The following is a 25,236-nucleotide window of genomic DNA, read 5'->3' as shown; positions in this document are numbered from 1 at the left end:
AGTGCCATGGGCGTCCTATTTTCCATGTTTAACTTCCCAGGCAGTGTCACGGGCAGTCTCGGAACAAACAGCTGCATTTTGATTCTTGCATCTGATCTCTTTGGGATGTGCGTTTTGACCCATTTTGATTGTAAAAATTCGAGAAATTTAAGGAGAAATTATGGTAATAATGGCAGGATCTCATGAGGCTTATAAGTTATACATAGATTCTGTTGCTGGGGTCATGTTGTGCAGGACTTCCTTGTCTTTTTGTCCTTACCATTTTTATCTATTCCCCACCAAAGGTCACCAGTGTCATATCTTTTGATCAAAGTAACTAAAAATCCGGAGTTCATGTCAGCCAGTTCAGTCACTTTTACTCGATATTTATACGAGATAGTAGAGGAGAAATTGAATGAGATCCGATAGACAAAGAAATATTACATTTTGCGATATGATATGCCACAGATGTCCCGAATTCTAGAGAGCCGCTCTGAGTCTGAATCACTCTATTAAGATATGATAACTCGAACACTATCACTGCGACACAATGTGCCTCGTTGACCCTCGATGGCCATGTGACTTTCTTTCTTCCAGAGAATAATTGCCCACTGAGAGGAATGTTTTCCATTTCATTTTCCTCTAGTGGAGTAGGTATATATATTGCACTAGTAAACAACCTACCATTCAAAGAGTATTAAATTTTTTTTTCCAAATTAATTATTTAATCAAATTCAATAATCTTTTATCTTTTCCTTTTTCTCTGTATTTTCTTTTTTCTTCCCTAAAGCAAATCTGTCCACACTTTTTGGTGGAACAAAGCAATCAAAGGGGATGCCAAACTGATCAGCAAGAAGTATAATCAATGCAAAAGCGGATGATTCAGCTTAATTTTCAAACAGGGGGCCACATTGGATTGACAGTGTGGAGTGGGGCCCACAAAAGAGCTTGCAGTGCAGGCGATCAGAGGGCTTCTTGACCCTAATAAAGGGCATCAATCAACACAATCATCATGGGATCAAAGGGCTGGATGCTCCTGTCAGGGCACTCTCATGGACCCTACCATAACCAGGGCAACCCCCCCAAGCCAAAGAGCCCTTCTGTAATGTTAATGTCGATAAGAGATCCATAACAGGATTCACATTATCAGCAAAAGGGGAACTTACGGAGGAAGGAAAGATAAAGGGAATAAGGAAAGGATGGAAAGACACAAATCAGTGCCTCAAAAGGATCAAGGAAAGCAAAAGCAAATTGTATGCAATGCACAAATAATGCAATCAAGCACAGATTCAAATACGTGTTCTCCGGTTGCATGTGCCTTGAACCGGACCGAGCATGGGGCCCACAATGCGGGAAGTTCCTTCCGGTACTCCTGCAGTTTGGCATGGTGTTGAGCACCAATGCATCGAAATGCAGAGTTGCACTAACAGACAGTAACTTGTTTATGACTCGTATTAATGCTTCCTCACCGCATCCAAGTTAATGGCCGGTTCCTAGTTTCCCTCCATCTCTAGAGAACCCAGCTATTGCACAACAGAAATGGTCGTTTCTATATTCCTTCCCTACCATATCTTACATCTATGGTAAGTTAATGCAGGAAATTTACTCCATCATCGAATCGGCTTCCTATTCTTGTGAATTCAAAACAGATAACATGTAAACTCAGGTGCTCATCATAAACATGTAAACTCAGGTGAAGGGAGACTTATGATCGGCATAACGTACTAAGTGCATTGACCTGGAAGAGTGCAGAAGCAGCTCTTCATACCTAAAGAAAATTTTGACAGTACGAACCCGAGCAACCATTAGAGGGCAAAGCATATTATCAGATCATCCAAAAATATCCACCAAGAACACGCCAAATCACAGTAATTAGTTTCTACACGCAAAATTAAGCAACAAACAGGACTCAACTTGCCAGCAAAAATCTGCATCCGGGCATAAAAAGGTGTATATCTTCTCTATCTCTTTTTGGTGGACTTCTACATATGTGCTGAAACTTATATTCTTAATGTTCAATTTCTATCCAAGAGAGATACTAAACGAGATGCTGCAAGCATAGTTAATCGGGCCTTACGACATCTACTACGTATTACTTTCCCGGGACTCCCTCAGCCCATGGCAAATCAATCTCAAGAGAGGAAGGCATACCGATAGGTTCCTCTGAAGGGCCAGAGTACTTGCCCTTTTTGGACCAGAGCCAAATCTTGGACACTGAATAGCTCTCCCCTTTAGCCACTTTGTTAATCTTCTTCCCCTCGACATCTCGATCTGCCGAAGAGTCCCCGCTATTTTCTGCCCCTTTTGCAGTCTTAGTGTCCCGTCCATGGGAGAAAGGGACCCTAAGGTCCGAATCAACCACCACATACTGATATGAGCCCATCGAGAAGCACCTCCTTGCATCCAAATTGCTGCTGCTCGTCTCCCCTCCTCCTTGTGGCTCCGAGGAATGGTTATTCAGTTTCCTGAACTTCCCGAGCCTCACAGGCAATACCTTCTTCTCCACGACTACCTCTTCAATGTCCACAGCCTTCTGGCCCGTACCCAACCTGGTCGCTGCATTGGCAAGATAGGACCCATCTTCTTCCCTCAAGCCGTCGTAATCAAATATCGGGTTTTCAATGGAGAGCCCGGGAGTGAAGAGCGTCCCCCTGCAGAGGGGGCAAGTTGAGTTCGACAGAAGCCAAGTATCGATGCAATTGATATGAAAGGCATGGCTGCACATGGGAAGTAACCGGAGCTTGTCCTTCCCCGAGAACTCACAGAGGCAGACAGCGCAGTCGAACGGCTCCTTTATGCCCACTATCTCCCGGTACTGGAACACCGGAAGGGCGTCGATGAAGGCCTGGTCGAGGCCCGAGTCATGGAGGTGGAAGAGCTGCTGGAGCTGCCTCTGGAGAGCATCCGAGCCGGAGATTTCCGGGTACTGGTGGGACTGGGGGGACGCTGCGGAGGAGGAAGGGTTCTTTATGAGGAATCTGACAAGCAAGTGGAGAAGACCAGAGATGAAGAACAGCACGGCGAGGATCACAATGATGAAAAGAACAGCAGGGCTGATCTTAGGACCGGAGGAAGGAGGTGAAGGAGACGAAGCTCTAAAGAATGGAGGGGGCGGGTAGGCCAGAGTCCCATCTTTCTGCTGAAACTGTGACATCTTTCAAATGGGTGTTGCTTCCTCGTCAAATCCACAGATCATGAGCTGCTCAACGAACTCAGCCATCCATGTTCTTGATGAGCTCACATGGCTCGACCCAGCCGCTCCATTCACATCCACCCTGAATCTAACAAAAAGGTGGGAGCTTCACGCTTGTTCGTTCAGTGGCGCAAGATTCTCTCTCTAATGGCAGGTGGGTGGGGAGAGATTCAGGGAAGCTGACAAAGGGAAATTACGAGGGACTGGAACTTACTTACCCCTACAAAAGGGACGCCTCGTTTGGTTCTTGAAAGCAAGTGCAGAAGTAGAAAACAACCTCACCGGACATTAATTGAAGCTGTGTCTAGTGCAGAAGAGGAAGGCCTGAAGGAGACGATGAAAGTGATGGGGGTGCTTTGCTTCTGTTTCTCTCTCTAAAACTGGTAATCTCTCTCCCTCCCTCTCTCTCTCTTTGTCTGGGTGAAGTGGCTGGTGGGAACAGGAGAGAACGGAACAGAGCACACAGCGAGGACAGGAGGCATAAAAGGACAACTGGGGTTGGGGTGGGGAGGGAGAAGGGCCCACACGTGCCGTGGGGTTGCGCGTGGGGGTTGGGGTTTGGTCAACTGCGGGGGATCAGACACACTTAGAGCCAAAATTTTAATTGTGGGTTTCAACTTTCAAGGTGGGCCTGGCCTCCCCCTCCCCCTCCCCCTCCCTCTCTCTCTTTCGAAAGTCCCCTCCGCGCCACCAAGAGGGGAGGCGTGATCCCGTACGTCGCCCCTTCCGGTGGACCACTACGTGTCGGTATCATATCTCGATCATGCAATCACAAGAGTCGACGCATGCTCGGAGAATTTTATTTTTAGTAGGCTGACTCCGGTTGATATGGATTAGTCAAAACTTATTGAGTTTTTGATGGCAGATTATACAGTAAGATATAGTGCGAGATATAGTTAATAAATTATGCAATCATTGGATAGACTTTACATGCAATGTAGGAATTGAAAACGTATTGAAAATACTTCACAGTCACAATAAAATAATATCTAAATTAGAATTAATCTCAATCGATAAATTGAGGCTATATCGAGATTTAGCCGGCTAAATGGAGGAGACGGTGAAAGGTTATTGAGATGACAGTGATGATCATTCTTTGATGGACCAAATGAGTACAAAAGGCCGAACTGTTGAGGGGAAACAGGTTGAGGTCAGGTGAATGAGGCACGACGCCATCATCATCTCATCATGTCTTGTTCCGTCTTAACATCTGTTTTTCAATTGGCATTTCATAGTAAGAAGTTGAGGAATGACAAGAAAAGCCTCGAGGTCAATTGCAAATAATCCACAGGGGCTCGTGGAGAGACCAGCTTGTGGGTTTGGTACGACGTGCAAAAGCTATGTAAGGCCCTATGTGTATATATTGGTCCCTTGAGAACAATACTGTCGGTTCGCATAGTGTTGTAACAAATGTTATGTTATAAGCGATATTTATTTTACAAGATAGACGGCCGTTTAGTCGGATATGATGTCAAATGAGAAAGGAAATGGTCTACCGCCGACCTTGTCGAGGTGGTGGCGTCGGCTACGTATTGTGCAAACCATTTCGCATAGGAAAGGACAAATGGGCCTATGCTTTACCCCTTAAAATTTTGGGCTCGACATTGATGGATTGGCCCAAGAGTTCCGGTCCAAGCCGGCCCATCTCAAGGTCAAGGCGTGTAGTTGGACATTGTAAAAGCTGAGTGAATCAAAAATGGGAAGGGAGGCGAAGCAAAGCAAAGCAAAGCAAACGCCAGATACATGGGAGTTCAAGGTCTTTGGGGAGCTTCTGGCCCCTGTTGGCCGCTGTGTGTCTGTCGAGACCTTCGCCGGGAAGAAGCTCGCCATTGTCGTGAGCATATGGTTGGTCCAGTTCTCTGAAATTGAAACACTTTGTTTTGGGGAAGAGACCATGTTTGGTACATGCCATTGTTGTTGTATGATTCTATGATGTTTTACCCGTAACCAGTGGGATAGAAAGATTGGATATGAAACTTTTTCTATAATTGTGTTAATGCCTGACGGGTTACTGTTGTCTGTTAGGTACAAATATATATATATATATATATATATATAAAACCATGAGCTTATGACTCAATAGCTAATTGAGTTTCCCATGTACTGACTTTACCCACAATGCAACTGAAACTATCTCCTGCTCTGGCCCAACTCCAGAATGACATTTAATCTCAGTTAATAGGCTAAGGATATTCATGCACAAAAAAAAAAAGAGGCTATGCACGTGAGTAATTTCCACTTACTAAAACATATTATATGAAACAGGCCGCAGTATGATATTGATGAAGTTGATGACAGCATCAGGTGACATCCACAAATATAACAGAGCCACAACTAAAGGGCGATTCAGAAGGAAATCCTGCAAATGATGAAAATGATTCCCACTCAGATTTTGATAACATTCAAGAGTTAAAGCAGCATTTCATGGAGAAACAGGTCTGCACTCATACTTACCCGAGTCTTTTATTTCTTTCCAATCGTTTTATTCTCATGAATTGTTGGTGCGATCGTCTTATTGTTTCTCTGACCATATTCCTCTTATGCAGAGAAATGTGAGCAAGAATTGGCACATTCCTCCATCTTTTCCTAGTGAGGCAGTAGTATCTGCTTATTCTACTCCTCAAGTGGACAAATCTGCTGAGACTTTCTCGTGGGGAAAGCCAGATATTTTCATTTTACGCAAGTGAGTAAATTCTTCCTATTGCAACTTTAACTTTGTGTAACTTTTAAGTAACTTGGATCGAGCATATTATTATTTATATGTTATATAAAGCTGCTTGGTTAAATACAGTAGCAGGACATCTTTTTTTTCCCTGTCGCTGTTCTCTTATCTAATCTTGTTATGCATGGCTGGTCTCAGATGGTTTTGTTTACTATTTGTTGAGAATCTCGCATAGTATTCTTGCTTTTGACACTGATTGTATGAATGAGTTTATTGTGTCAAATCTGTTGCATGGTCCTGATGACTGTAAATGCTCTCTTCCTAGTTACTAATCATGCTCTTGAAGCAAGAATTGAGGCAGCACTGGCAACATCTTCTGACTACTACTATCTGGATGTGCAGATTAAAGTTTGGGTGGAATAGCAAGAAGGCAGATGAGTTGTTACTTCCTGTTCTGAATGAGTACAATAAACACGAGGTTGGTGCTAGAACTTTCTTCGTCACTCATAAACTTATAGGAAGACTGTGACATGTTCATCTTCTTTCCGTTTAAGAAAGGAGAATGATCGTCCTGAAAATATGTCTGAGAGACTCCACCCTCTGCTTAGTACTAATCGCAAATTGGTTCTATTATGCAAGTCTGCAGTTCTTTTGCAGATATAGGGGAGCTCCTCCACTCACCCGGGCACTTCTCTTGCGATTTTTCCTCCTTGGGCTGTTGGGGTAATCTCCAAAATAACTGCTCTTATTTCTCAGTCAATGCAGCAAGGACAATACTACGGTCCAATGTGTGATTGTGCGGAATTTGGCACAGATCTTATTTCTCACAGGTATCAAGTTTAGCTTGCGAACTCTTTCCTCAGCTATGGCGAATCTGATTCCAATTTGTACTTTTTGTGCTTGCAGTCATCTTCAGGTTGGTTGACCTACACCTATCGCTTGAATCCAATGATGAAAATATTAAAACAAAAATATTCTCAATATATAAATTGGCCTCAGGCTCATTGCCCATTGTGCCCAGTATATAATATTGTGGCAGTTTTATTAGTAATGCGTGTAGTTTCCTTGCAGTAGATAGGACAAAGAATCCCAATTGGCATAGAGCCTTTATTTTCACAGCTAATCCCTTCTGTATACAAATATCCACAACAACAGACGTACACTAGTGTATGTACTTTGGAGTATAACCCTGTCAATGCCTGAGGATTACTGCTAGTCGTAGCTTTTTATAAACTGCATGTGATCTCCCTCCCTACAAGGGTTTCTGCTAATGCGTGGGGTGTTAACCTAATCATTTTAAATGATGCTTACCTCTTACAGGATGAAGAAGCTAGACTCGAGGATATTGAAGCAGTCAAGCTAAATCTGCTGGCACCATCGTAGCAGAGGGGGTTGCGCTGATCGTGACCCTCTACAAATTTAAACTGCAGTTTCTTATACTGAACAGTGAAATTTTTCTTTAGACTGCAACTATCAAGGAGTAGCCGGAAGAAATGACGGTCGTGTTTCTCGGGACCTTGTGCCTAACATTGCAGTGCATGATATTCTCGCTCATTGCTGAAAGATATCCAGAGGCTTGGAAGTTGAGGTCGGGGATTGAGATTGCCGCTGTTGTATGCATGGTAAAATAACTGCATTTTGTGTTATCCTTTCTTGTTTTATATATAGATGAAAACATAGTAAGCCGATGCACTCTGGATAGTGCCTTTTATTCTAGAGCTGTAATAATATATTCATGTATTTTCGAAATATCTGGACAACTTTGCAGCACATATAGCGAGCTGCTTCTAATGTGTACCGACTTATCAAGAACTACCTGCCTAAAACGGATGCAATGCAGGCAATAGTCGGGAACGTCGTCACGGCCTATGTCGATACATGGTGCTTGCGTAAGAGGGACCCAATCTATGTGGCCATGTTCAGGCCCTTGGGGATTGCCATTGTTGTGGTCATGACGGTCATTTTCCTAGGGACACTCTTCACCCTGGAAGGTACTTTTACTCTTTTATTTAAATCAATGGATCCTGCAAGAAATTACGGCCGTGAGTTGAATTGGGTGAAGCAGCCCCTCGGCACTGGTATGGAAAAAAGAATAGACCTGTAAAAGATAACATCGACATTCATCATCAAGGTTTACATTACATTGTAGATAGATGAGCATCATTGAGAAAATGACATTCTACACCTAGCTGAATCTCCCGTATGATTTCAAGCTGGCTTAATTTTGGGCATGACCTGGTTCACGATCAATCTGGTCGGGATGCTGCCTTTCTCTTAGTTATGAAAGTAATATTTGTCTGCAGTGATCGTAGCTGGGTTTTATGCCCTGATGCGGGGACAAGTCAAAGAAAATTGTGCTCTTCGGGACAAGTCAAATATTCCTTAGTGCGGGATCTTCGACTGAAAGAATTCCTCTTCTGAAAGACATCGCCAATGGTGCGGTTTGAGGAAAATTTACGAGGAACTGAACTGAAGGGAAGAGACCAAAAAAAAAAAAAAGGAAAAAAAAGCAGGGGTTTTGGCATTTCGTATGCTTCTGTGATACCCAAAGGATACCGGATTCTTAGCTTTGCTTGAAGTATACAGTCATCAGAAGAGAAGCCAAGATTCAAAAGAAACATAAGCAATCTCATGACGGGACATAAGAGAGAAATACAGCTGTCCATGCCATGGACGGCTTCATGAACCGTTGATTGTTGTTAGATTAACAACTTGGGGTGTCCTCACATTAATCCAACATTCACATGGCCGAGGCCAAAAAAAGAAAAAAAAATCGCATGGCCCTCATGAACCATCCACGTAATGAACGATAGAATTTTCCGACATAAGAAAATGCTTTCGTACTGCTTAAGATTTTGCTCCAGTCTCGATTAGGTGCTCACATGGAATGAGTATTATTTAGGTGAGAACTGTACTTAAAAGAGTGTTTCTGGTGAACAGCACAATGTGTTGGCAATTAGTGATTAAATCTGTTCAACAAAGATCTGTCTGGTCTTTGACCCGCAGAGCTTGCAGGTTCTATCATTCTCCGTGATGGTCGGAGTTGGATCGATGATGATAAATATATATCACCAATGCATGCAGAGGGTGTAACTACATCTATTTTGGAACTATCTATATATGGACCTCCATTGGCATTTCAAAATTAAGTCGAGGAGGGTCTCCTAGCCTACGGTCCCAACCACACCAATGTGTGTGTTGTGACATGACAAACTGAATCTAATAGCTCGTACTCGTACAAGGCGGCCATCATCAAGAAGCTTTTAAGTATATATTCACTGGTATATAGGATTAGGCTGTCCTCTGCTCCCCTAGACTTATATATCCTACCTAACTAAGAATAGGTCCCAATTGATCATCCAAGTAACAAAAATATATGCAGATCATTCATGCATTGGAAGATAGCTCTCATAGACGAGGAACACATTGCAATGAGACGAGGGTCAATGCATATTTTCTTCGTCAATACTGTGTGCTTCAGTGCAACCTGCTGAAGAATCATGCCAATTTTGATTTTGCATAGGAAAAAAAATAAAAAGCATAGTCATGAAGAAATCGATTTTTCTGTTTTCAAGACTTTCAAATTGGGTTGAAAGATTATTCTTTGCACGGTATACATTTGGGAAAACTACACTTTTAACCCACTATCTTTGGGCGCTTTTCCTTTTTAGCCCACTTGCTTTTTTTTTATTCGTTTTCATCCTGTTCTTTTGGTTACTTTTCTATTTCAATCATTTTATTCAATTTTCTATTAGAAAAAAATCAACTTTTGGTCCTCAATTTTAGTTATTTTTTCCCATTTCGTCGTAGTTCTCTTTTTCCTTCAATAACGCTCTTCATGTTACACGTTCTATTATTTTTCTTAATATCCTCCTCCAATTTTTCGACCATAAATGCTAAAATTATAATGAACTAAAAATTGTTTTTAAAATTTCGAACTAGTATTTTAAAAGAAAATGACGAAACCTGGAGACAGAGAGAAGACTGCGGGGCAATCGCGCATAGCATCATCTTTGATGGACCAAATGAGTACAAAAGGCAGAACTGGCGAGGGGAAAAAGGTTTGCGATCAGGACGAAACCGGCCGTTAGGTGAACGATGCAAGACATCATCATCATCATCTCATCATGACTTGCTCCTATGATACATGCATGCACTCCAGATGCATCCACGGTACATACATGAATTTACTTGAAAATTCTCATGTAATTTAGTTATTATAATTCAAATAAATTATGTAAAAACCAAGTAAATTATTTAAGATCAAGTTATTTACTCGAAAAAATACAAGTAATTTTATTTCATGTACCATACATATAATTTCAATTCTACTTATTGTAGACCAATCCCTTCTTCCATCTTAATATCTGTTTTGCTATTGGCATCTCATAAGACGATCTAGGGGAATGATGAGTTGAAAACGAGCCTTACTCGAGGACATTGCAATCACGAGGGGCCATGGAGAGACCAGTTCATGGGTTCGGTGCGGTGTGCGGATGCTATGTCAGGCCCCATGTGTTTATGTTGGTCTCCCGAGGACAATACTGTCAGTTCATACATTGTTGTAACAAATGCTATGTTATAAGCGATATTTATTTAACGACATCGACAGGGTGCTTGACCCTCGACTGTGTGGTGTTTGCTGCAAATTCAGATATCACATCTACGGAGAGAGGAAAGGCCTATCAGGCGTGGTGACGGCTACGCAAGTACGTATTATGTGAACCATTTCGCGTAAGAAAGGAAAAATGGGCCTAGGCTTTACCCCATAAAATTTTGTGCTGGACATTGATGGATCGGCCCAAGAGTTCTGGTCCAAGCCCGGCCCATCTCAAGGTCAAGGCGTGTGGTTGGACATTATAAAAGCTGACCGAATCAAAAATCGGAGGGGAGGCGAAACTAAGCAAAGCAAACGCCAGAAAATATGGGAGTTCAAGGTCTGTGGGAGCTACTGGCCCCCGTCGGCCGCCGTGTGTCCGTCGAGACCCTCGCCGGAAAGAAGCTCGCCATCGACGCGAGCATATGGTTGGTCCAGTTCATGAAGGCGATGCGAGACGAGAAGGGGGAGATGGTGCGGAACGCCCACCTGCTCGGGTTCTTCCGCCGCATTTGCAAGCTCCTGTTCCTCAGGACCAAGCCCGTGTTCGTCTTCGACGGTGGCACGCCGGCCCTCAAGAGGCGCACTGTAATCGCTCGCCGGAGGCAGCGGGAGAATGCCCAGGCCAAAATCCGGAAAACGGCCGAGAAGTTGCTCCTCAATCATGTGAGTCCGTTAATCTGTTAGGGCTGTGGTTTAGTTGACCTTTCCTCTGCTCCATCGCCATGTCAATGGAGTGAAACTTTCTCCCCTTGTTGTCTTGTACATGATGATCTGCTTTGCTTGCTGTTATTCCTGTGGCAGCTTAAGTCATTGAGACTGAAGGAGTTGGCGAACGATATAGAGAATCAGAGACGGATGAATGATTCCAAGGGTAAGAAAGTTGTCTCTGAGAAAACCGAGGTTCCGAACGATCACCCTGAAGACGATGGCAGGACTTTGAGGGGTTATGATCAGGAAATGCTAGATGAGATGTAAGCGTGCTCTTGATGTTTTATGTTTCTCGCTTGAGAGGTTTGATTACTTTCTGTTACGGTACTGACGAGTTGGTTTAGGTTGGCAGCGTCCATTGCTGCGGAGGAGGAAGGGGCATTGGCAAAGGGGACCTCCACATCCAATGCTGTCCAGTCCGAGGAAGATGATGAAAATGTAGAGATTATTTTGGTGAGTTTGATATTTCAAGACGTCTTACTTTGCTACTGGGACTCCGCCTTACGCTCAATTACATGTTCTTATTGCTTTCCCATGTTTCTCCCTTCAACTTGCCGTTTTCCCCACCTTCACGCCATTTCGGCTCTGAAGATTTTCTATGTTGCTGTAAGATTTCTGCACAGGATGCTGCTTTTAGTACTTATCTGCACTATGTTGTCTTTTCAGCCTGAAATTACTGGAGAGGTTGATCCTGCATTGCTGGATGCTCTGCCTCCTGATCTTCTTGCTCAGGTAATTCGGAAAATTAGTTATAACGTTTATGCCTGCTAACTAAAATTCTCAGCCCTACGATATATGCATCTTTTGCGGGTTCATGTTGATTGTTGTTTTTAATTTGCAGATGAGGGGGAGGTCCACAGCCAAAAATTTGAATATTCAACAGGCTGATAGAGTATGTTTGCTGTTATTGTAGCCATGCTCATTTTAAGTAGAGGGAGTGGTGCTGGTTATGATTACAAATTGTTACAGCTAATTTTTTTCTGTCCTTTTGGCTTGAAGGGGAAAAACATTTTATTAAGTGATTCAGAAGGAAAGGAAGCAGTATCAAGGAATCACGAGCAGGAGAAGCTGGATGCAATGTAAGCAGTATGCTGGTTTACTTGCTATGGTATGTGTCAGTGTTTCAGCTATTTTGGCAATGCTGATGGATTGCTTCAGGCTTGCAGCTTCCATACTGGTCGAAGAAGGTGGCAGTCTTTTTAATAATGCGTCAACATCTTCTGCCACAGCTCTTTCTGATGAAGAAGATAATGATGCAGATGAAGAGATGATTGTGGTAAGCATGGCCTTCATTAATATAGGTAGTAAACTGGATGCGATTCATGTTATCATTGATGGGTATGTTAGTTATTCTAGTTAATATTTTATTTTGTCTTTGGAAACATGATAATTGTATCCTTTATGTGTATATAATACATGGCACTATTTAGGCAGTTCATTGCATGCTATTGAGATCTCGGGGCTACAAGTCTCAAAATGACATTAAGCTCTCTGAAATTGAAATACTTTGTTTTGGGGAAGAGACCACACGCTGTACATGCCATTGTTGTTTAATGATTCTATGATCTTTTACCTGTAACCATTGAGGTAAAAAGATTGGAGATGAAACTTGTTCTATAATTGTGTTGACGCCTGAAAGTTTACTGTTGTTTGTTCTGATGTGTAAGAATTTTTGTTGGTTGCTTCTTCTTTGTACTGCAGCTAGAAATGCAAGGAATTGTCGATCGTGATGTATTAGATTCTCTGCCTATATCAATGAGGCTTGATCTTTTTGCACAGGTTAGTGCAATTGAATGTCGATACAAGATTTCTCTTGAATGTATGATTTATTATTCCTTCATTTGTTCATATAATTCTAATATTTTTAATTTTCTTAGATGAAAGAGAGGCAAATGGCAGAAAATAGGCAGAAGTATCAGGAAGTTAAAAAGGTTTGTCCCTGATGGGCCCAGTATATTGCCCATTGATTGCTTATATGTGAAGGCATCATTCAGAAAGAAAGTGTATTTTGCTGAAGTGGTTTTGTTATGGTATAAAACAGGCTCCTGAAAAATTTTCCGAGTTACAAATACAGTCATACCTTAAGGCTGTTGCTCTTCGTCGGGAAATAAATCAAGTGCAGAAAGCTGCTGCTGGAATTGGGGTAGGTGGTGTGCGGACTTCAAGAATAGCCTCAGAAGCCAACAAAGAATTCATATTCTCCTCATCGTTTACTGGGAATAAAAAGTAAATATCTATCCTTGTTATGTGTGTCTACTTTCAGGCACATTTGTGCTGGGGAGGGTATTAATTTGTCTTCATCACATGCTTGAAAATGTCAGAGTGCTAGCATCCGCTGGAGTTCAGAAGAACAAGGATGGACAAAATCCAGAGCAGAGGGAGAATCCTTCTTCAAGTTCCCTTGGTACTTTTCCATCAACTAGCAAGTCTAAGACGGCGTCAGAATTGGCTCCAGACAAGTACAAAAAGGCTCTTGATGATGGGGTTCAAACTTTTCTAGATGAGAGGGGACATATCCGGGTTAGTAGAGTGAGGGCGATGGGAATTCGTATGACCCGAGATCTTCAGAGGAACTTAGACTTGATGAAAGAGATTGAGCAGGACCAGGCTCCTTCTGAGTCGCATACGAGTGGGTTAGCGAGAAATAAAAGTTCATCAGAAGCTTCAGATAATGGTAATGGTAAGTCCGTGGACCTAAATGAGAGAAATGAGCCCTCTATGTTTGGAAATGAGTCTTCCATTCAGATATCTTTTGAAGATGATGGAGATATCAATGTTCCAGATGGTGATGAGGAATTATTTGCTCACTTAGTAGGAGGAAGCTCATTGAAAGTTTCATCTTCTGACAAAATTCCATGTGCCGCAGAGTCTTTAGAGACTGCTTCAGATGTTGACTGGGAGGAAGGACAGGTGGATAGAATTTCTGAGGATGGTAAAGTAGAAACCAAGTCTGTTCATGACAGTGGCTGCATAGGTGATGAGAGTGAAGTGGAATGGGAGGAAGGGGTTTCTACTAGCCCAAAAGAGAACCTCTTCTCCAGTAAAGCATCTTCTGACAAACCAGCTTCTAAAGGATCTTTAGAAGAAGATGCTGAGTTGCAGGAGGCCATAAGGAGAAGTCTGGAAGATAAAAGGTTTAGTGTTATGTCAAGCAAGGATGAGACACAGCAAAGTTATGGAGTGAATAGTCGTGAGCACATTCTATTATCAGCTTCACAAAAGACTGTAGATGGGCAACATACCTTACCAGAGGATATTACGGAGTCAGGTTCTGAAGCAAAAGATGATGCAGTAAAAAGCAACTCTGCAGATGGAACCAACATCCTAGAAAGGGAGGAATCATGTGGAATACTAGAAGGTTCTTCTGTTCAACTTTCAAAGGAAGATACTGATGAAAATGGGAATCTGCCTGAGAGTGAACTCTTATCATGCACATCGCTTCCAACGGAACCAGATACTGCAAATTTGAATGCACAAGACTTGTTAAATGTTTCATCTGAGAGGGGCGGGGCACCTGCCTCTGCCGATGGACCGGTAATGATTATTCCCAACATATATTATCAGACTTCTGCTGAGATGCATAATACCAAGGCAGTATTGTCACATCTGACAACTGAAAGAACTAACCTTGAGGCTCAATTGTTGGGGTCATCTGCATCAGGGAATGATGTCAATGTAAAGCAAACTGCTGATGGCAATCATAGGGATGATTTCTTAGGAAAGCTGCAGAGTGCGGAGGAATTTGTGGTTGAAACCAATGGAGATGCACAGTTTGATATCACTAAATCTAGTTTGGAGGAGGAAATGCGGAAATTGAGTCAAGAATGTATAGATCTTGGTAATGAGCAGAAGAAGCTTGAAAGAAATGCAGAATCCATTAACCGCGAAATGTTCACAGAATGCCAGGTTTTGCTTAATTCATTTCCACCTTTTGCAGATCTATATGCTTGTTGCTATTAACTGAATGCAGCACAAAATGATTCGTTTACCTTCAGAGACTTGTGTGCTTGGCTTTTTTTACTTGTCCCCTGCTTTTTATTGACTTTTCTATGAGCACTATCACGAGAAATACTCTTTGCTAAAAACCTTGTGGTTTGTGGACTTTAAATTTATTTAGGACGCAAATTATGACTAATCAATGAGATTGATTTTCTTATTTGATAATCACTTAATAGTTATCAAACATAGCTGATTACTTTCTTTGTTAAGTTTGAGCTCATTTACATATTATTAAAATTCTTCCTGCGTCTGTATGCATATATATATATATAGTATTATGTTTTTTAACTACTATATTTGTTGCCCTTAGACTAATATGTGTATTTGTCATAAATTATAGGAGCTGTTGCAAATGTTTGGATTACCATATATTATTGCGCCAATGGAGGCAGAAGCTCAGTGTGCATATCTGGAACTGACAAACCTTGTTGATGGGGTGGTGACTGATGATTCAGATGTATTCCTGTTTGGGGCAAGAAGTGTTTACAAGAATATATTTGATGATCGGAAATATGTTGAGACTTACTTTATGAAGGTTAGCAACCAACAATTTTCTGTTCATATGTTATACCTCACTTCTATTTTCTACTTGTCAATACTATTTGTTGCTTGTATATTAATAAATTCTCAGGACATAGAGAAGGAACTTGGTCTATCTAGGGAGAAATTGATTCGGATTGCTATGCTCTTGGGAAGTGATTATACTGAAGGGATCAGGTAATGGATGCAATTATGTCGTTTCACAAGTTTTTTTTGGCTCTGAACAAGTGATTCTCATGCATTCATTTTTACTTAAGATAGTTTCTACTGGTCTCCATTTCCTATGAGCTTCTGTTTGATATCATATATGGCAACAACGTAATGGGGCAAGCTATTGTTTGACATTGACTTTCGTCTCTTCCTCTCTTCTTTACTTTTCTTCAGTTTTTTCTTCTTCTTCAAATGCTTGTATTGTTAATGGACTTGTTGATGGATTCTTTTAGACTTCAATGACATGTATCTCAATGCAGTGGAATAGGAATCGTTAATGCCATCGAGGTCTTAAATGCATTCCCGGAGGAAGATGGCCTACAGAAATTCCGTGAGTGGATTGAATCGCCAGATGCTAGCATACTTGGAAAGGTTGATAGACGAGCTGGATCTACTCCTAGGAAACGAGGAGCAAGAGGTTCAAAGGGCGATACAGAAGGAAATCCTGCGAAAGACGAAAATGATTCCCAGTCTGATTTCGATAACGTTCAAGAGTTAAAGCAGTATTTCATGGAGAAACATGTGGGCACTCTTACTTACCTGGTTCTTTTATTTCTTTCCAATCGCTGTATTCTCAAGAATCGTTGGTGTGATTGCGTTGTTTCTTTGACCATATTCCTTTTATTCAGAGAAATGTGAGCAAGAACTGGCACATTCCTCCGTCTTTTCCTAGTGAGGCAGTAGTATCTGCTTATTCTACTCCTCGAGTGGACAAATCTGCTGAGCCTTTCTTGTGGGGAAAGCCAGATATTTTCATTTTACGCAAGTGAGTAAATTCTTCCTCTTGCAACTTTTAACTTTGTGCAACTTTTAAATAACTTGGATCGAGCATATTATTATTTATATGTTATATAAAGCTGCTTGGTTAAATACAGTAGCAGGACATTTTTTTTCCCCTGTCGCTGTTCTCTTATCTAATCTTGTTATGCATGGCTGGTCTCAGATAGTTTTGTTATGAGGCAGACTACTCGTTGAGAATCTCAAATAGTATTCTTGCTTTTGACAATGATTGTACGAATAAGTTTATTGTGTCAAATCTGTTGCATGGTCCTGATGACTGTAAATGCTCTCTTCCTAGTTACTAATCATGTTCTTGAAGCAAGAATTGAGGCAGCACTGGCGACGTCTTCTGACTACTACTATCTGGATGTGCAGATTATGCTGGGAAAAGTTTGGGTGGAATAGCCAGAAGGCAGATGAGTTGTTACTTCCTGTTCTGAATGAGTACAATAAACACGAGGTTGGTGCTAGACCTTTCTTCCTCACTCATAAACTCATAGGAAGCCTGTGACATGTTCATCTTTTTCTGTTTAAGAAAGGAGAACGATCGTCCTGAAACTGTCTGAGAGACTCCACCCTCTGCTTAGTACTTATCTCAAATTGGTTCTATTATGCAAGTCTGCAGTTCTTGAATTACTCATTTAATATCATTCTCGTGCTGATTTATTTTGCTTACCGGTTTTTATGAAGACCCAATTGCGCTTGGAAGCATTTTACACTTTCAATGAGAGATTTGCGAAGATCCGTAGCAAGAGAATAAAAAAGGCTGTTAAAGGGATATCTGGACGACAATCATCAGAATTAATGGATGACGCTGTTGAAGTTAATTCGAAGAATAAAAAGAAAAGAAGAGGAAATGCAGGTGAACTTGAGCAGCATAAACTAGAGAAACCTTCTGACGTATCTGAAGAAGTTGTTGCTGGAAATCGTAGTAATACCACAAGAAGATCGATGCAAGGTCAGTCAAGGAAAAGGAAAGCCAGTGGACAGCCTGTGAATTCTGAAGGAAATTCCTTGGAAACACCTAAATTGGCAGAAAGCAGTCAAGGAGCCAATAAAAGATCTCATGGAAATAAAAGGGATCGAGGTGGCGGGAGAAGCTGGAGGACAAGAGGAGGAAGCCGGACAGGTGATCCTGCTTCTGGAATATCTGAAGGCAGCTCTGGTGATGATAACAGTGATGACAATGAGTTGAAAGTCTGTGATGAGAAGCTCGAGGGAATGCAAGATGTGCGGAGGGTAAGTTCAATTCTTTTATGTTGGACATCGTTTTTCCAGATTAGAACTTCATCATTAGGGAGGCTTGGAGATGGAGGCTAATTCATATAAACAAAGTATTCTATACACTCAAACACATCTTTTTTTGACTCTGAATCAAGATTTTTCAAACCATGGACCATGCAATAACTTCTAAAATTATCTTAGATGAAATTACGTCATGATGATTCAATCTCATTAAATTCCCATGGGTCTTCGAACCAAAAAGGAGAATCCTGTGGTCCTCCTGTAGTGTCTCTATTAAGCAGTTCAATTTTTACTAGGTTCATCTGGTACCTTTATTTATTGTTGCTCCACTTATCCTGATTCAGATACCGTATCTTTTCTGTTCATTTTCGACTGACACTCCTCATCCTTCTGCAGTCTGGACGTAATAGGAAAGCTGTGAACTACGTGGAAAACTTGGAAGATGATGAGAGCACTAGGCCATTCCTTAAAGATGATGAAGCTGATATAGGACAAGGTAGACAGGGCGGTGATGATGGTCCTTCAGAGGATGATTATCTCAGAACAGGTGGTGGCTTTTGTGTAGGAGATGGAAAGACAAACGCAGATCTTGATGGTTCTGGCAGCCCTCCTGCTGAGTCTCCCCTACGAAAGGATGAGGAGAACTCCCAAAATCTCGAATCTACAGACAAATTCAACGGTGGGAATATTGATGCTGTTCAGGTGACTGCAGATGGATTTCATGACCCAGTGACGGCAAGCTCTCCTGCTGTTCAGCATAATCTTGAATCTAGTAATTCCACGAGCACCGGCACTCTCTGCAAGGTTAATGTTTGTGAGGATAAGACCAAAGATGATCCACATATATCCTCTGGAGGAGCTTTGAGCGCTATGCCCTTCTTGAAGAGGAAGCGCAAGAAAACCTGAACATTTTAGATTTTCTTGAGTTAGTCTAGGGTTTTGAACACTGTAAACCGGCGCAGGCACGGCCGACATGGTAAATGTATCTGCTGGCCTTGCTGTTGGGATCTTCAAGCTATAGTTATGCGCGTGCCTTAAATATTTAGTCCTGTAAACTCGTAAGTTACATTTAGGCATCTAGGTCATATGTATCCCATCGAGGTGCAAGTTTTTGTACAAATTTCAATGTTAAAATTTATCTCATGTTAGTTTGTGTTTAAATGCATTAATGGTATGTTGCTATAAGCAGTTAATTGTATGTTGATATAAACAGTCAAGCTAAATCCGCTGGCACCATCGTAGCAGTAGGGGTTGCGCTGATTGTGACCCTCTTCAAAGGGCCTCTATTCTGATTGTTGATTGTTGCTTGTTGATTGTTGTTGGATTAATGACTTGAGGTGGCCTCACATTTCATCCCACATTCACATGGCCCTCATATATGAACCATCCATGTAATGGACGCTCAGAAATTTCCGACATAAGAAAATGCTTTCGTATTGCTGAATACGAACATCTCACTCCTGTCTCGATTAGGTATTGGCATGAAATGATCACAACTGTATCGCCACTCGAGATTTCTGTCTCTAGAGCAGGCTACGTTATCATGTATTGATTTTCGAACTTTGAACGCTGGATGAACCGCTACCTCGATGGTAGTTTTTCTTTCTTTAGGGAGAAGAAACGTGCAAATGAAAGGCCAGTCCAGTATAATGCGGCCCAGCACTCGCCATGCCTTAAAGCTGAAAAAGGGAAGAAAGTTACTTGCAATGAATGGCTGTTTCTTGGTGTAAGACCAGTTTTAGGCGAGTGTCCATTAAAGTAAAAAGCTTATCAGTGGTAAAGTGAAAGTGAACTAAAAAGCTCTAAGCAAACACAGAATGCAGTCGAGAAAAGAAGGACGAAGAAAGGAAGGGACCGGGTTAGGTTCGTATGGGCGATCTGGTAACTCCTCGCGAAACGGTAGATGGTTACATCTCCGCCACTGATTTGTTGGTCTAGAGATTTTTAAGAGTAATAGAGAAGCAGCTCTAAAGCGATTGGCACGGTTTATTCGAGGTCCGTATTGGTCGGGATCGCGAGCCGAGTCTTCTGTAGCTGTGTACGAACGGCAGAGGATCCATTTTGATCCCGTCTTACCATGTCGAATTTGGGTGCCTCTAGAGACTGATATTTGTTCTCCGTATCCGTCAGATTAAATTTTTTTTTTTGGGGCACAATTTCCTAATCACAAAAGAAATTGAAAGCAAACGACCACAATACAAAATGGTTGGACCACTTTCCTAAAGAGACGGTGGAATATCACTCTTTGTACTTTACGAAAGTGTGTAGGACACGATCCCTTGAAAGAACGCGTGGAAGGCACGTTCCCTGATATCATATTCGTGTGGCTTTCGTTTATCTTTTCTTATTTATTTATTTATTTATTTTTATGAGGAGCCAGTCAGGGGAGGGCAATAAATGAAGGGTAATTTTGAGAATTTTTACTTAAAATGACTCATGATTTGTCCGTTTTGTCAAATCTATCTTATATTTTTTTTATCAAATCTATCACATGGTTTACTTTTTGCATCAAATCTATCCCGGCGTTATCTTTTCCGTCGACATCTAACGACCGTGCTGACGTGGCACGTGGAGAGACAGTTGGCCACACTTACCACGTAGGCGCTACGTCAGTACGGCCGTTAGATGTCGACGAAAAAGATAACGTCGGGGTAGATTTGATACAAAAAGTAAACCATGTGATAGATTTGACAAAAAAAAATATATGATAGATTGGACAAAACGGACAAATCATAGGCCATTTTAGATAAATACCCCGATAATTTTGTCTATCATATATGTATCAGAGACCTCTCCCGCTCTATGCGATAATTTTGTCCATCATATATGTATCAGAGACCTCTCCCGCTCTATGCGAATTTCTTTTCCTTTCGTCGTCTGTCTATCAAAACGTTGGATTTTCCGAAAGGTTAGATATGCGATGACGTGGCTAAATCCCACAAGAAAAGAAACCCGCCACTTTGGTTAGTGCCAAAATTACACATCATTGACAAAATGGGATCTATTTTAATAGGAAATTAATGCTCCGAAGAAACCCATCATTGGACTAGGAAAAAAAAAGGACTTAATTTTTACCCGTGGGACTTACCAAAAACATTTTAACTGATGGGATCGATTAAGTGCATGGTCACTTACTTTACCCACAGACAGAAATATGGAAATTTCGAATTCGGTTTTTATAGATGAAATTGTTCATAACATTTTATTTCTTATTTTTTAATCTCCAAAATGAAACATATGCACATGAAACGAGAAAATTTTAAATGGTCATAACTCATAATAATGAGGAGAAAAATAATCAATAAAATTATTTTAATTAAGAATACGCATCATAATTAATTAAGTGAATAATACTGATTATTCTATTTATTTTAAATTAATAGGTAATTGTCACACCATGTAACAAAGATATATGATCACTGAAAAATCTCTCTCAAGAAACAGTTCATTGAAAGGAATCGAATAATCTTTCATTTGTTAGAGCACACAAGTCTCCAACCAGAAGTAGTAAATTATCATTTTATGGCCCCATAAACAAAGCACATTATTGGACTAAAGTAAACAAACCTCTCGTCACATCTAATAGAAAATGAGAGGTTCGAGCCAAGAAAAGAAAAAAGAAAAGAAAAAAGGAGAGAAACCTCAAATAATTGGTTTGACGGGTAGATGCCTTTCATACTCCCAAAAAAAGAAAAAAAAAACTATGTCCTCCCGATGCATCCGATATCTATACGATCCAATAAGGGTGGGTCGTGATCTAGTTAAAGTTGGTTAGATCTATGAATAATAATCGCTAGAAGTGACTATAGAAGCTCATGCAGAGTTAAAACTCATAGTCGCTCCCCTGTCAATATCGGTCACTCAACGGCGATGCGAAAAATCCGAGACTCAGGCATCCAATAACAGTCATCAACCGATGCGGATTGACAGTAGGACGCATGATCAGTGGTTCGATAGATCATCCCTATTATAACATTGATTAATCTTTTTTCCTTTAGCTCTTTGCGTGCGGGCACTGTAATCAGTAGATGTTGATTAAAGTGGCCCCTCTTTCTTCCCTATTATCTTCTTCACTCCATTGATGCTTGCAGACTCACCCCTCACTGCCAACTGCTCTCTCTCTCTCTCTCTCTCTCTCTCTCTCTCTCTCTCATCTCTGCAAGAACACCACCACCAACAACCTAGGAGATTGACTTGAGTTGAGGAAGGAGGAAAGGAGATGGAGTCATCAGGTGGAGGAGGACGGAGGAGGGACTACTGCTACAGGGACGTGCTTCCGTTCACTGCATTGGTGTCCATGGAGTGCCTCAATGTGGGGCTCAACACCCTCTTCAAGGCCGCCACTGAACATGGCATGAGTTACCATGTCTTCGTCGTCTACATCTACTCCATCGCCGCCCTCGTCCTCCTCCCTGCCCCCTTCATCTCCCACAGGTCTCTCATATCCCCCTTTCTCTGTTTCTCACTCTACTCTGTCTTGCCTCTGCTCTGCATGATCATAATTTCCTAACAAATGTTCCTGTCTCTATCATCCCTGTCTCCCTCTGTGTGTGTGTGTGTGTGTGTGTGTTTTTGGCAGGTCAACGGCACTGCCGCCGCTCACCTCTAGGATCCTGGCCAAAATTGGCCTTCTCGGGCTCATCGGGTACTAAAATACACATTCATTCGTGATGATTGCCATCGCAGACCGACTTCTTGTTCCTTGATTTCAGATGGGTCTCTGGATTTGTTGGAGCAAATTAGTAAAGTTCGCCTCTTTCTTGTGGTGTTTTACTGTTTAGGGGCTCATCACAGATCATAGGATACACGGGGATCAGCTTCAGCTCTCCGACGCTTGCTTCTGCCATCAGCAACCTTCTGCCTGCTTTCACTTTCGTCCTTGCCATTCTCTTCAGGTTCGTCCTTCCCCACCACCACCACCACTTGAAAATTACAGAAGCACCCCTAATGAAATTGCCATTTTGAGTCCATCTTTCACACGATGGGTGTCAATTTCTTGTTGCTTTCTGCAAGTCGTCCAGTAGCAAATAGAGAGTGGGGTGATTGCCTGCAAGTGCAGGAGCCCCCGTCCCTTCCATAATCCCTTTCCTATCTTAGTAGTTTTCGGTGCTTTTTTCACTTTCGGAGTTTGCTCTTAGTGATGTTTGCTTGCAATTGCCTCCATACTCACTAGTGGAGCCAATTTAGCAATGATGTGATATACCTGGGACGGGACAGGACGGGACGGGACGGGACGGAACATTCCTCAAGAATCATTCAATTAGCTAGGCTAACGATTTTTTATCGGTTCATTACCTCCTGATGCTTCTTTGGGGTTATTTGCCTCCTCTTTATTGTCTACGGAAAGAATGGAGAAGCTGTCCTTAAAGACTAAAAGCAGTCAAGCGAAGATTATTGGCACAATAGTGTCAATGTCAGGCGCGTTTGTGGTCACTCTCTACCAGGGCCCGGCAATCATTTTCGGTCCGAAGCCATCCCTTCTGCTCAAGCAATCTTTGCTTTCCCAGCAATCAAATTGGACCATCGGAGGGATTCTCCTTATCGGTGAATATATCCTAGTTACCCTATGGTACATCGTTCAGGTGCTTCATCGATACTTTCTCCGAGCATCCACGGTGCGAGTACCTAAGACTTTATCTAATTGACTCATCTTCTCATGAATTCATTGCAGGCGCAGATAATGAAGGAATATCCGGCAGAGTTTACTGTAATCTTCTACTACAACTTGTGTGTGAGCTTCATTGCTGCCATTGTCGGCATAATTACTGAACCAAGTCTGAATGCTTGGAAAGTGCGGGGTATAGGATTGACCTCTGTTCTTTGCTCGGTAAGATTCATTAGAAAAATATTGACAAACTAGGTGAAAGATATTATTATTTTCTGAGTTCTGATTCTCGTCCGGTCCTTTTAGGGACTATGTATGTCCTGCTTGAGCAACTGTGTTCACACCTGGGCTCTGAGAGTGAAAGGCCCTTTCTACGTTTCGATGTTTAAGCCGTTATCAATCGCCATTGCTGTTGCTATGGGTTTCATGTTCCTCGGCGACACTCTTCACCTCGGAAGGTAATAGAGTTAAATTACGAGTGTTTCCTCAGTAAGTGAGATGCTGCAGTTTCGAAGGCTAACCATGCCCTGTTTGAAATCTGATGGTCTTGCAGTCTCATTGGAGCGACGATAATATCCATCGGCTTCTACACTGTGATGTGGGGAAAGGTGAAAGAAGAGATGCTAGACGACTGTGGAGCCAGCAGCAGAGGATCAGTGCCCGATCACAAGGTGCCGCTTCTGCAAAACTATAAACCCAACGAGGTTTAGCTATCAGTCCGGAGGAGCTAAATTATCAATGCCCATCGTAGCTGCATAGTATTGGGGGCTGATTTTTGTGGATACAGATATTAAAGAGTTCCAGTCCCAAGGGAGAGTCCTAATAACCCTGTTGAGGCTCTCACTGGGGACTCGAGCTGGTTGCCAGTGCCCTATGAAGACCGAACCTGAGCAATTTGTAAATACTCATTGGGCACGAAATTCTGCTTTTGCTCGGGCTTAACCTTGTAAACAAGTAATATGATTTGCGGTTAAAGCAAAACAGAGAATTCTGAGCACTGGTGATGCCTGGAAGGCTGGAACCATTAGACAATACTGCTTGGCAAGGAAGAGATTTCCACAACAGGATGAGCATATAACCAATGATGTAAATTCAATTTCTAGCTGATCAATCTTCGAGGAGAATGGCATTACATGTATAAGTGCTGAGATCGAGTTCCTTTGTATAAAGGGCCAGGTAAACCCAGCTTTTGGTCTCAATGCATCATCCCTGGCACGGGCATTCCTACTGTATTCGTCAATCAAAATCTCATCTCGTGTTCCTACAAAGCCTAGCTTCATATCCTCCACCAGGATCTGTATGGTAAATGGGCACGAGCAGAATGGGTTAGCAGAGTTGAATGATCCAACATTAACCATGAATGAAAACGATTAAACAAAATAAATGGGCATGAGCAGATAGGGTTAGCAGAATTCAATGATTCAACGTTAACCATGAAAGAAAACGATTAAACAAAATAACCAGTAATAGTCCTTTCCGCACCGAGAGACAGTAACTTACTATCTGACGAAAAGTTGATCCGACAGTATACAAATACAATGGACAGTCCAGCAAATGGTTCTCGGAATAAGGGCACACGGCCGCTCCAAATAGAGAGACTAGAATATCAAGTGCATTATTGGAGCAGAACAAAGGTCTTGCCAAAAATTAAATAGAAGAATAAGGAAAATGTGGTTCCTCTGAGGTGAAGATGGCTGTCGTACTCAATCCTCCTT

At 41.9% G+C, this 25,236-nt stretch overlaps 5 protein-coding genes across 12 annotated transcripts; 4 read left to right on the top strand and 1 right to left on the bottom strand.

The window, feature by feature from the left end:
- Nucleotides 1-405: 405 nt before the first annotated feature.
- On the bottom strand, nt 406-3,649 carry LOC116195561 (RING-H2 finger protein ATL46). Of its 3 annotated transcripts, none has more exons than XM_031524819.1 (3): nt 3,391-3,649; nt 2,131-3,254; nt 1,109-1,351 (listed from the first exon to the last, which is right to left on the bottom strand). In XM_031524819.1, the coding sequence occupies exons 2-3, from the start codon at nt 3,131-3,133 to the stop codon at nt 1,269-1,271; spliced, it is 1,086 nt and encodes a 361-aa protein (XP_031380679.1). In that variant the 5' UTR covers nt 3,134-3,254; nt 3,391-3,649; the 3' UTR covers nt 1,109-1,268. The 3 variants fall into 3 exon arrangements, with proteins under 3 accessions (XP_031380680.1, XP_031380679.1, XP_031380678.1); XM_031524818.1 differs by having other exon boundaries at nt 1,110-1,351; nt 2,131-3,260; XM_031524820.1 differs by lacking the exon at nt 1,109-1,351 and adding an exon at nt 406-1,079 and having other exon boundaries at nt 2,131-3,649.
- A 1,088-nt stretch (nt 3,650-4,737) lies between these two features.
- On the top strand, nt 4,738-6,375 carry LOC116197898 (DNA repair protein UVH3-like). Its single transcript, XM_031528165.1, has 4 exons — nt 4,738-5,017; nt 5,438-5,608; nt 5,719-5,855; nt 6,237-6,375. The coding sequence occupies exons 2-4, from the start codon at nt 5,597-5,599 to the stop codon at nt 6,361-6,363; spliced, it is 276 nt and encodes a 91-aa protein (XP_031384025.1). The 5' UTR covers nt 4,738-5,017; nt 5,438-5,596; the 3' UTR covers nt 6,364-6,375.
- A 102-nt stretch (nt 6,376-6,477) lies between these two features.
- LOC116197333 (WAT1-related protein At3g28050-like) lies at nt 6,478-8,847 on the top strand. 2 transcript variants are annotated; one of them, XM_031527443.1, is made up of 3 exons: nt 6,478-7,456; nt 7,675-7,825; nt 8,138-8,847. In XM_031527443.1, the coding sequence occupies exons 1-3, from the start codon at nt 7,328-7,330 to the stop codon at nt 8,218-8,220; spliced, it is 363 nt and encodes a 120-aa protein (XP_031383303.1). In that variant the 5' UTR covers nt 6,478-7,327; the 3' UTR covers nt 8,221-8,847. The 2 variants fall into 2 exon arrangements, with proteins under 2 accessions (XP_031383303.1, XP_031383302.1); XM_031527442.1 differs by lacking the exon at nt 8,138-8,847 and having other exon boundaries at nt 7,675-8,004.
- A 1,880-nt stretch (nt 8,848-10,727) lies between these two features.
- On the top strand, nt 10,728-19,081 carry LOC116196356 (DNA repair protein UVH3). 3 transcript variants are annotated; one of them, XM_031526030.1, is made up of 18 exons: nt 10,728-11,097; nt 11,236-11,405; nt 11,487-11,595; nt 11,809-11,874; nt 11,984-12,034; nt 12,142-12,221; nt 12,301-12,418; nt 12,844-12,921; nt 13,020-13,073; nt 13,184-13,368; nt 13,464-15,048; nt 15,482-15,676; nt 15,773-15,858; nt 16,152-16,413; nt 16,521-16,657; nt 17,047-17,131; nt 17,362-17,910; nt 18,313-19,081. In XM_031526030.1, the coding sequence occupies exons 1-18, from the start codon at nt 10,759-10,761 to the stop codon at nt 18,820-18,822; spliced, it is 4,659 nt and encodes a 1,552-aa protein (XP_031381890.1). In that variant the 5' UTR covers nt 10,728-10,758; the 3' UTR covers nt 18,823-19,081. The 3 variants fall into 3 exon arrangements, with proteins under 3 accessions (XP_031381890.1, XP_031381891.1, XP_031381892.1); XM_031526031.1 differs by lacking the exon at nt 10,728-11,097 and having other exon boundaries at nt 11,265-11,405; nt 11,495-11,595; XM_031526032.1 differs by lacking the exons at nt 10,728-11,097; nt 11,236-11,405; nt 11,487-11,595; nt 11,809-11,874 and having other exon boundaries at nt 12,309-12,418.
- Nucleotides 19,082-21,698: 2,617 nt separating this feature from the next.
- LOC116196618 (WAT1-related protein At3g28050-like) lies at nt 21,699-24,659 on the top strand. 3 transcript variants are annotated; one of them, XM_031526438.1, is made up of 8 exons: nt 21,699-21,864; nt 22,080-22,350; nt 22,496-22,561; nt 22,698-22,811; nt 23,264-23,498; nt 23,588-23,743; nt 23,828-23,979; nt 24,075-24,659. In XM_031526438.1, exons 2-8 carry the CDS (start codon nt 22,136-22,138, stop codon nt 24,229-24,231), a joined length of 1,095 nt encoding a protein of 364 aa, XP_031382298.1. In that variant the 5' UTR covers nt 21,699-21,864; nt 22,080-22,135; the 3' UTR covers nt 24,232-24,659. The 3 variants fall into 3 exon arrangements, with proteins under 3 accessions (XP_031382298.1, XP_031382297.1, XP_031382296.1); XM_031526437.1 differs by having other exon boundaries at nt 21,716-21,864; nt 22,008-22,350; XM_031526436.1 differs by lacking the exon at nt 21,699-21,864 and having other exon boundaries at nt 21,907-22,350.
- Nucleotides 24,660-25,236: the final 577 nt, after the last annotated feature.

The sequence above is a fragment of the Punica granatum genome, chromosome 2, assembly GCF_007655135.1.
Source record: "Punica granatum isolate Tunisia-2019 chromosome 2, ASM765513v2, whole genome shotgun sequence".
Lineage (NCBI taxonomy): Eukaryota > Viridiplantae > Streptophyta > Magnoliopsida > Myrtales > Lythraceae > Punica > Punica granatum.
The sequence above is the reverse complement of the archived record's forward strand: the minus strand, read 5'-3'. Positions and strand labels throughout refer to the sequence as shown.

What these genes read in the sequence shown, in the direction of transcription:
- LOC116195561 (XM_031524819.1), bottom strand. Translation starts at nt 3,133, where the DNA reads ATGTCACAGTTTCAGCAGAAAGATGGGACTCTGGCCTACCCGCCCCCT. An exon ending in CCCTTCAGAGGAACCTATCG is followed by an intron (nt 1,352 to 2,130) that starts GTATGCCTTCCT and finishes GCCAAACTGCAG; the next exon opens with GAGTACCGGAAGGAACTTCC.
- LOC116197898 (XM_031528165.1), top strand. An exon ending in GATATTTTCATTTTACGCAA is followed by an intron (nt 5,856 to 6,236) that starts GTGAGTAAATTC and finishes CTGGATGTGCAG; the next exon opens with ATTAAAGTTTGGGTGGAATA.
- LOC116197333 (XM_031527442.1), top strand. Translation starts at nt 7,328, where the DNA reads ATGACGGTCGTGTTTCTCGGGACCTTGTGCCTAACATTGCAGTGCATG. An exon ending in TTGCCGCTGTTGTATGCATG is followed by an intron (nt 7,457 to 7,674) that starts GTAAAATAACTG and finishes GATGCAATGCAG; the next exon opens with GCAATAGTCGGGAACGTCGT.
- LOC116196356 (XM_031526030.1), top strand. Translation starts at nt 10,759, where the DNA reads ATGGGAGTTCAAGGTCTGTGGGAGCTACTGGCCCCCGTCGGCCGCCGT. An exon ending in CAGGAGAAGCTGGATGCAAT is followed by an intron (nt 12,222 to 12,300) that starts GTAAGCAGTATG and finishes GGATTGCTTCAG; the next exon opens with GCTTGCAGCTTCCATACTGG. An exon ending in GAATGCAAGATGTGCGGAGG is followed by an intron (nt 17,911 to 18,312) that starts GTAAGTTCAATT and finishes ATCCTTCTGCAG; the next exon opens with TCTGGACGTAATAGGAAAGC.
- LOC116196618 (XM_031526438.1), top strand. Translation starts at nt 22,136, where the DNA reads ATGGAGTCATCAGGTGGAGGAGGACGGAGGAGGGACTACTGCTACAGG. An exon ending in GTCCTTGCCATTCTCTTCAG is followed by an intron (nt 22,812 to 23,263) that starts GTTCGTCCTTCC and finishes GTCTACGGAAAG; the next exon opens with AATGGAGAAGCTGTCCTTAA. An exon ending in GACACTCTTCACCTCGGAAG is followed by an intron (nt 23,980 to 24,074) that starts GTAATAGAGTTA and finishes ATGGTCTTGCAG; the next exon opens with TCTCATTGGAGCGACGATAA.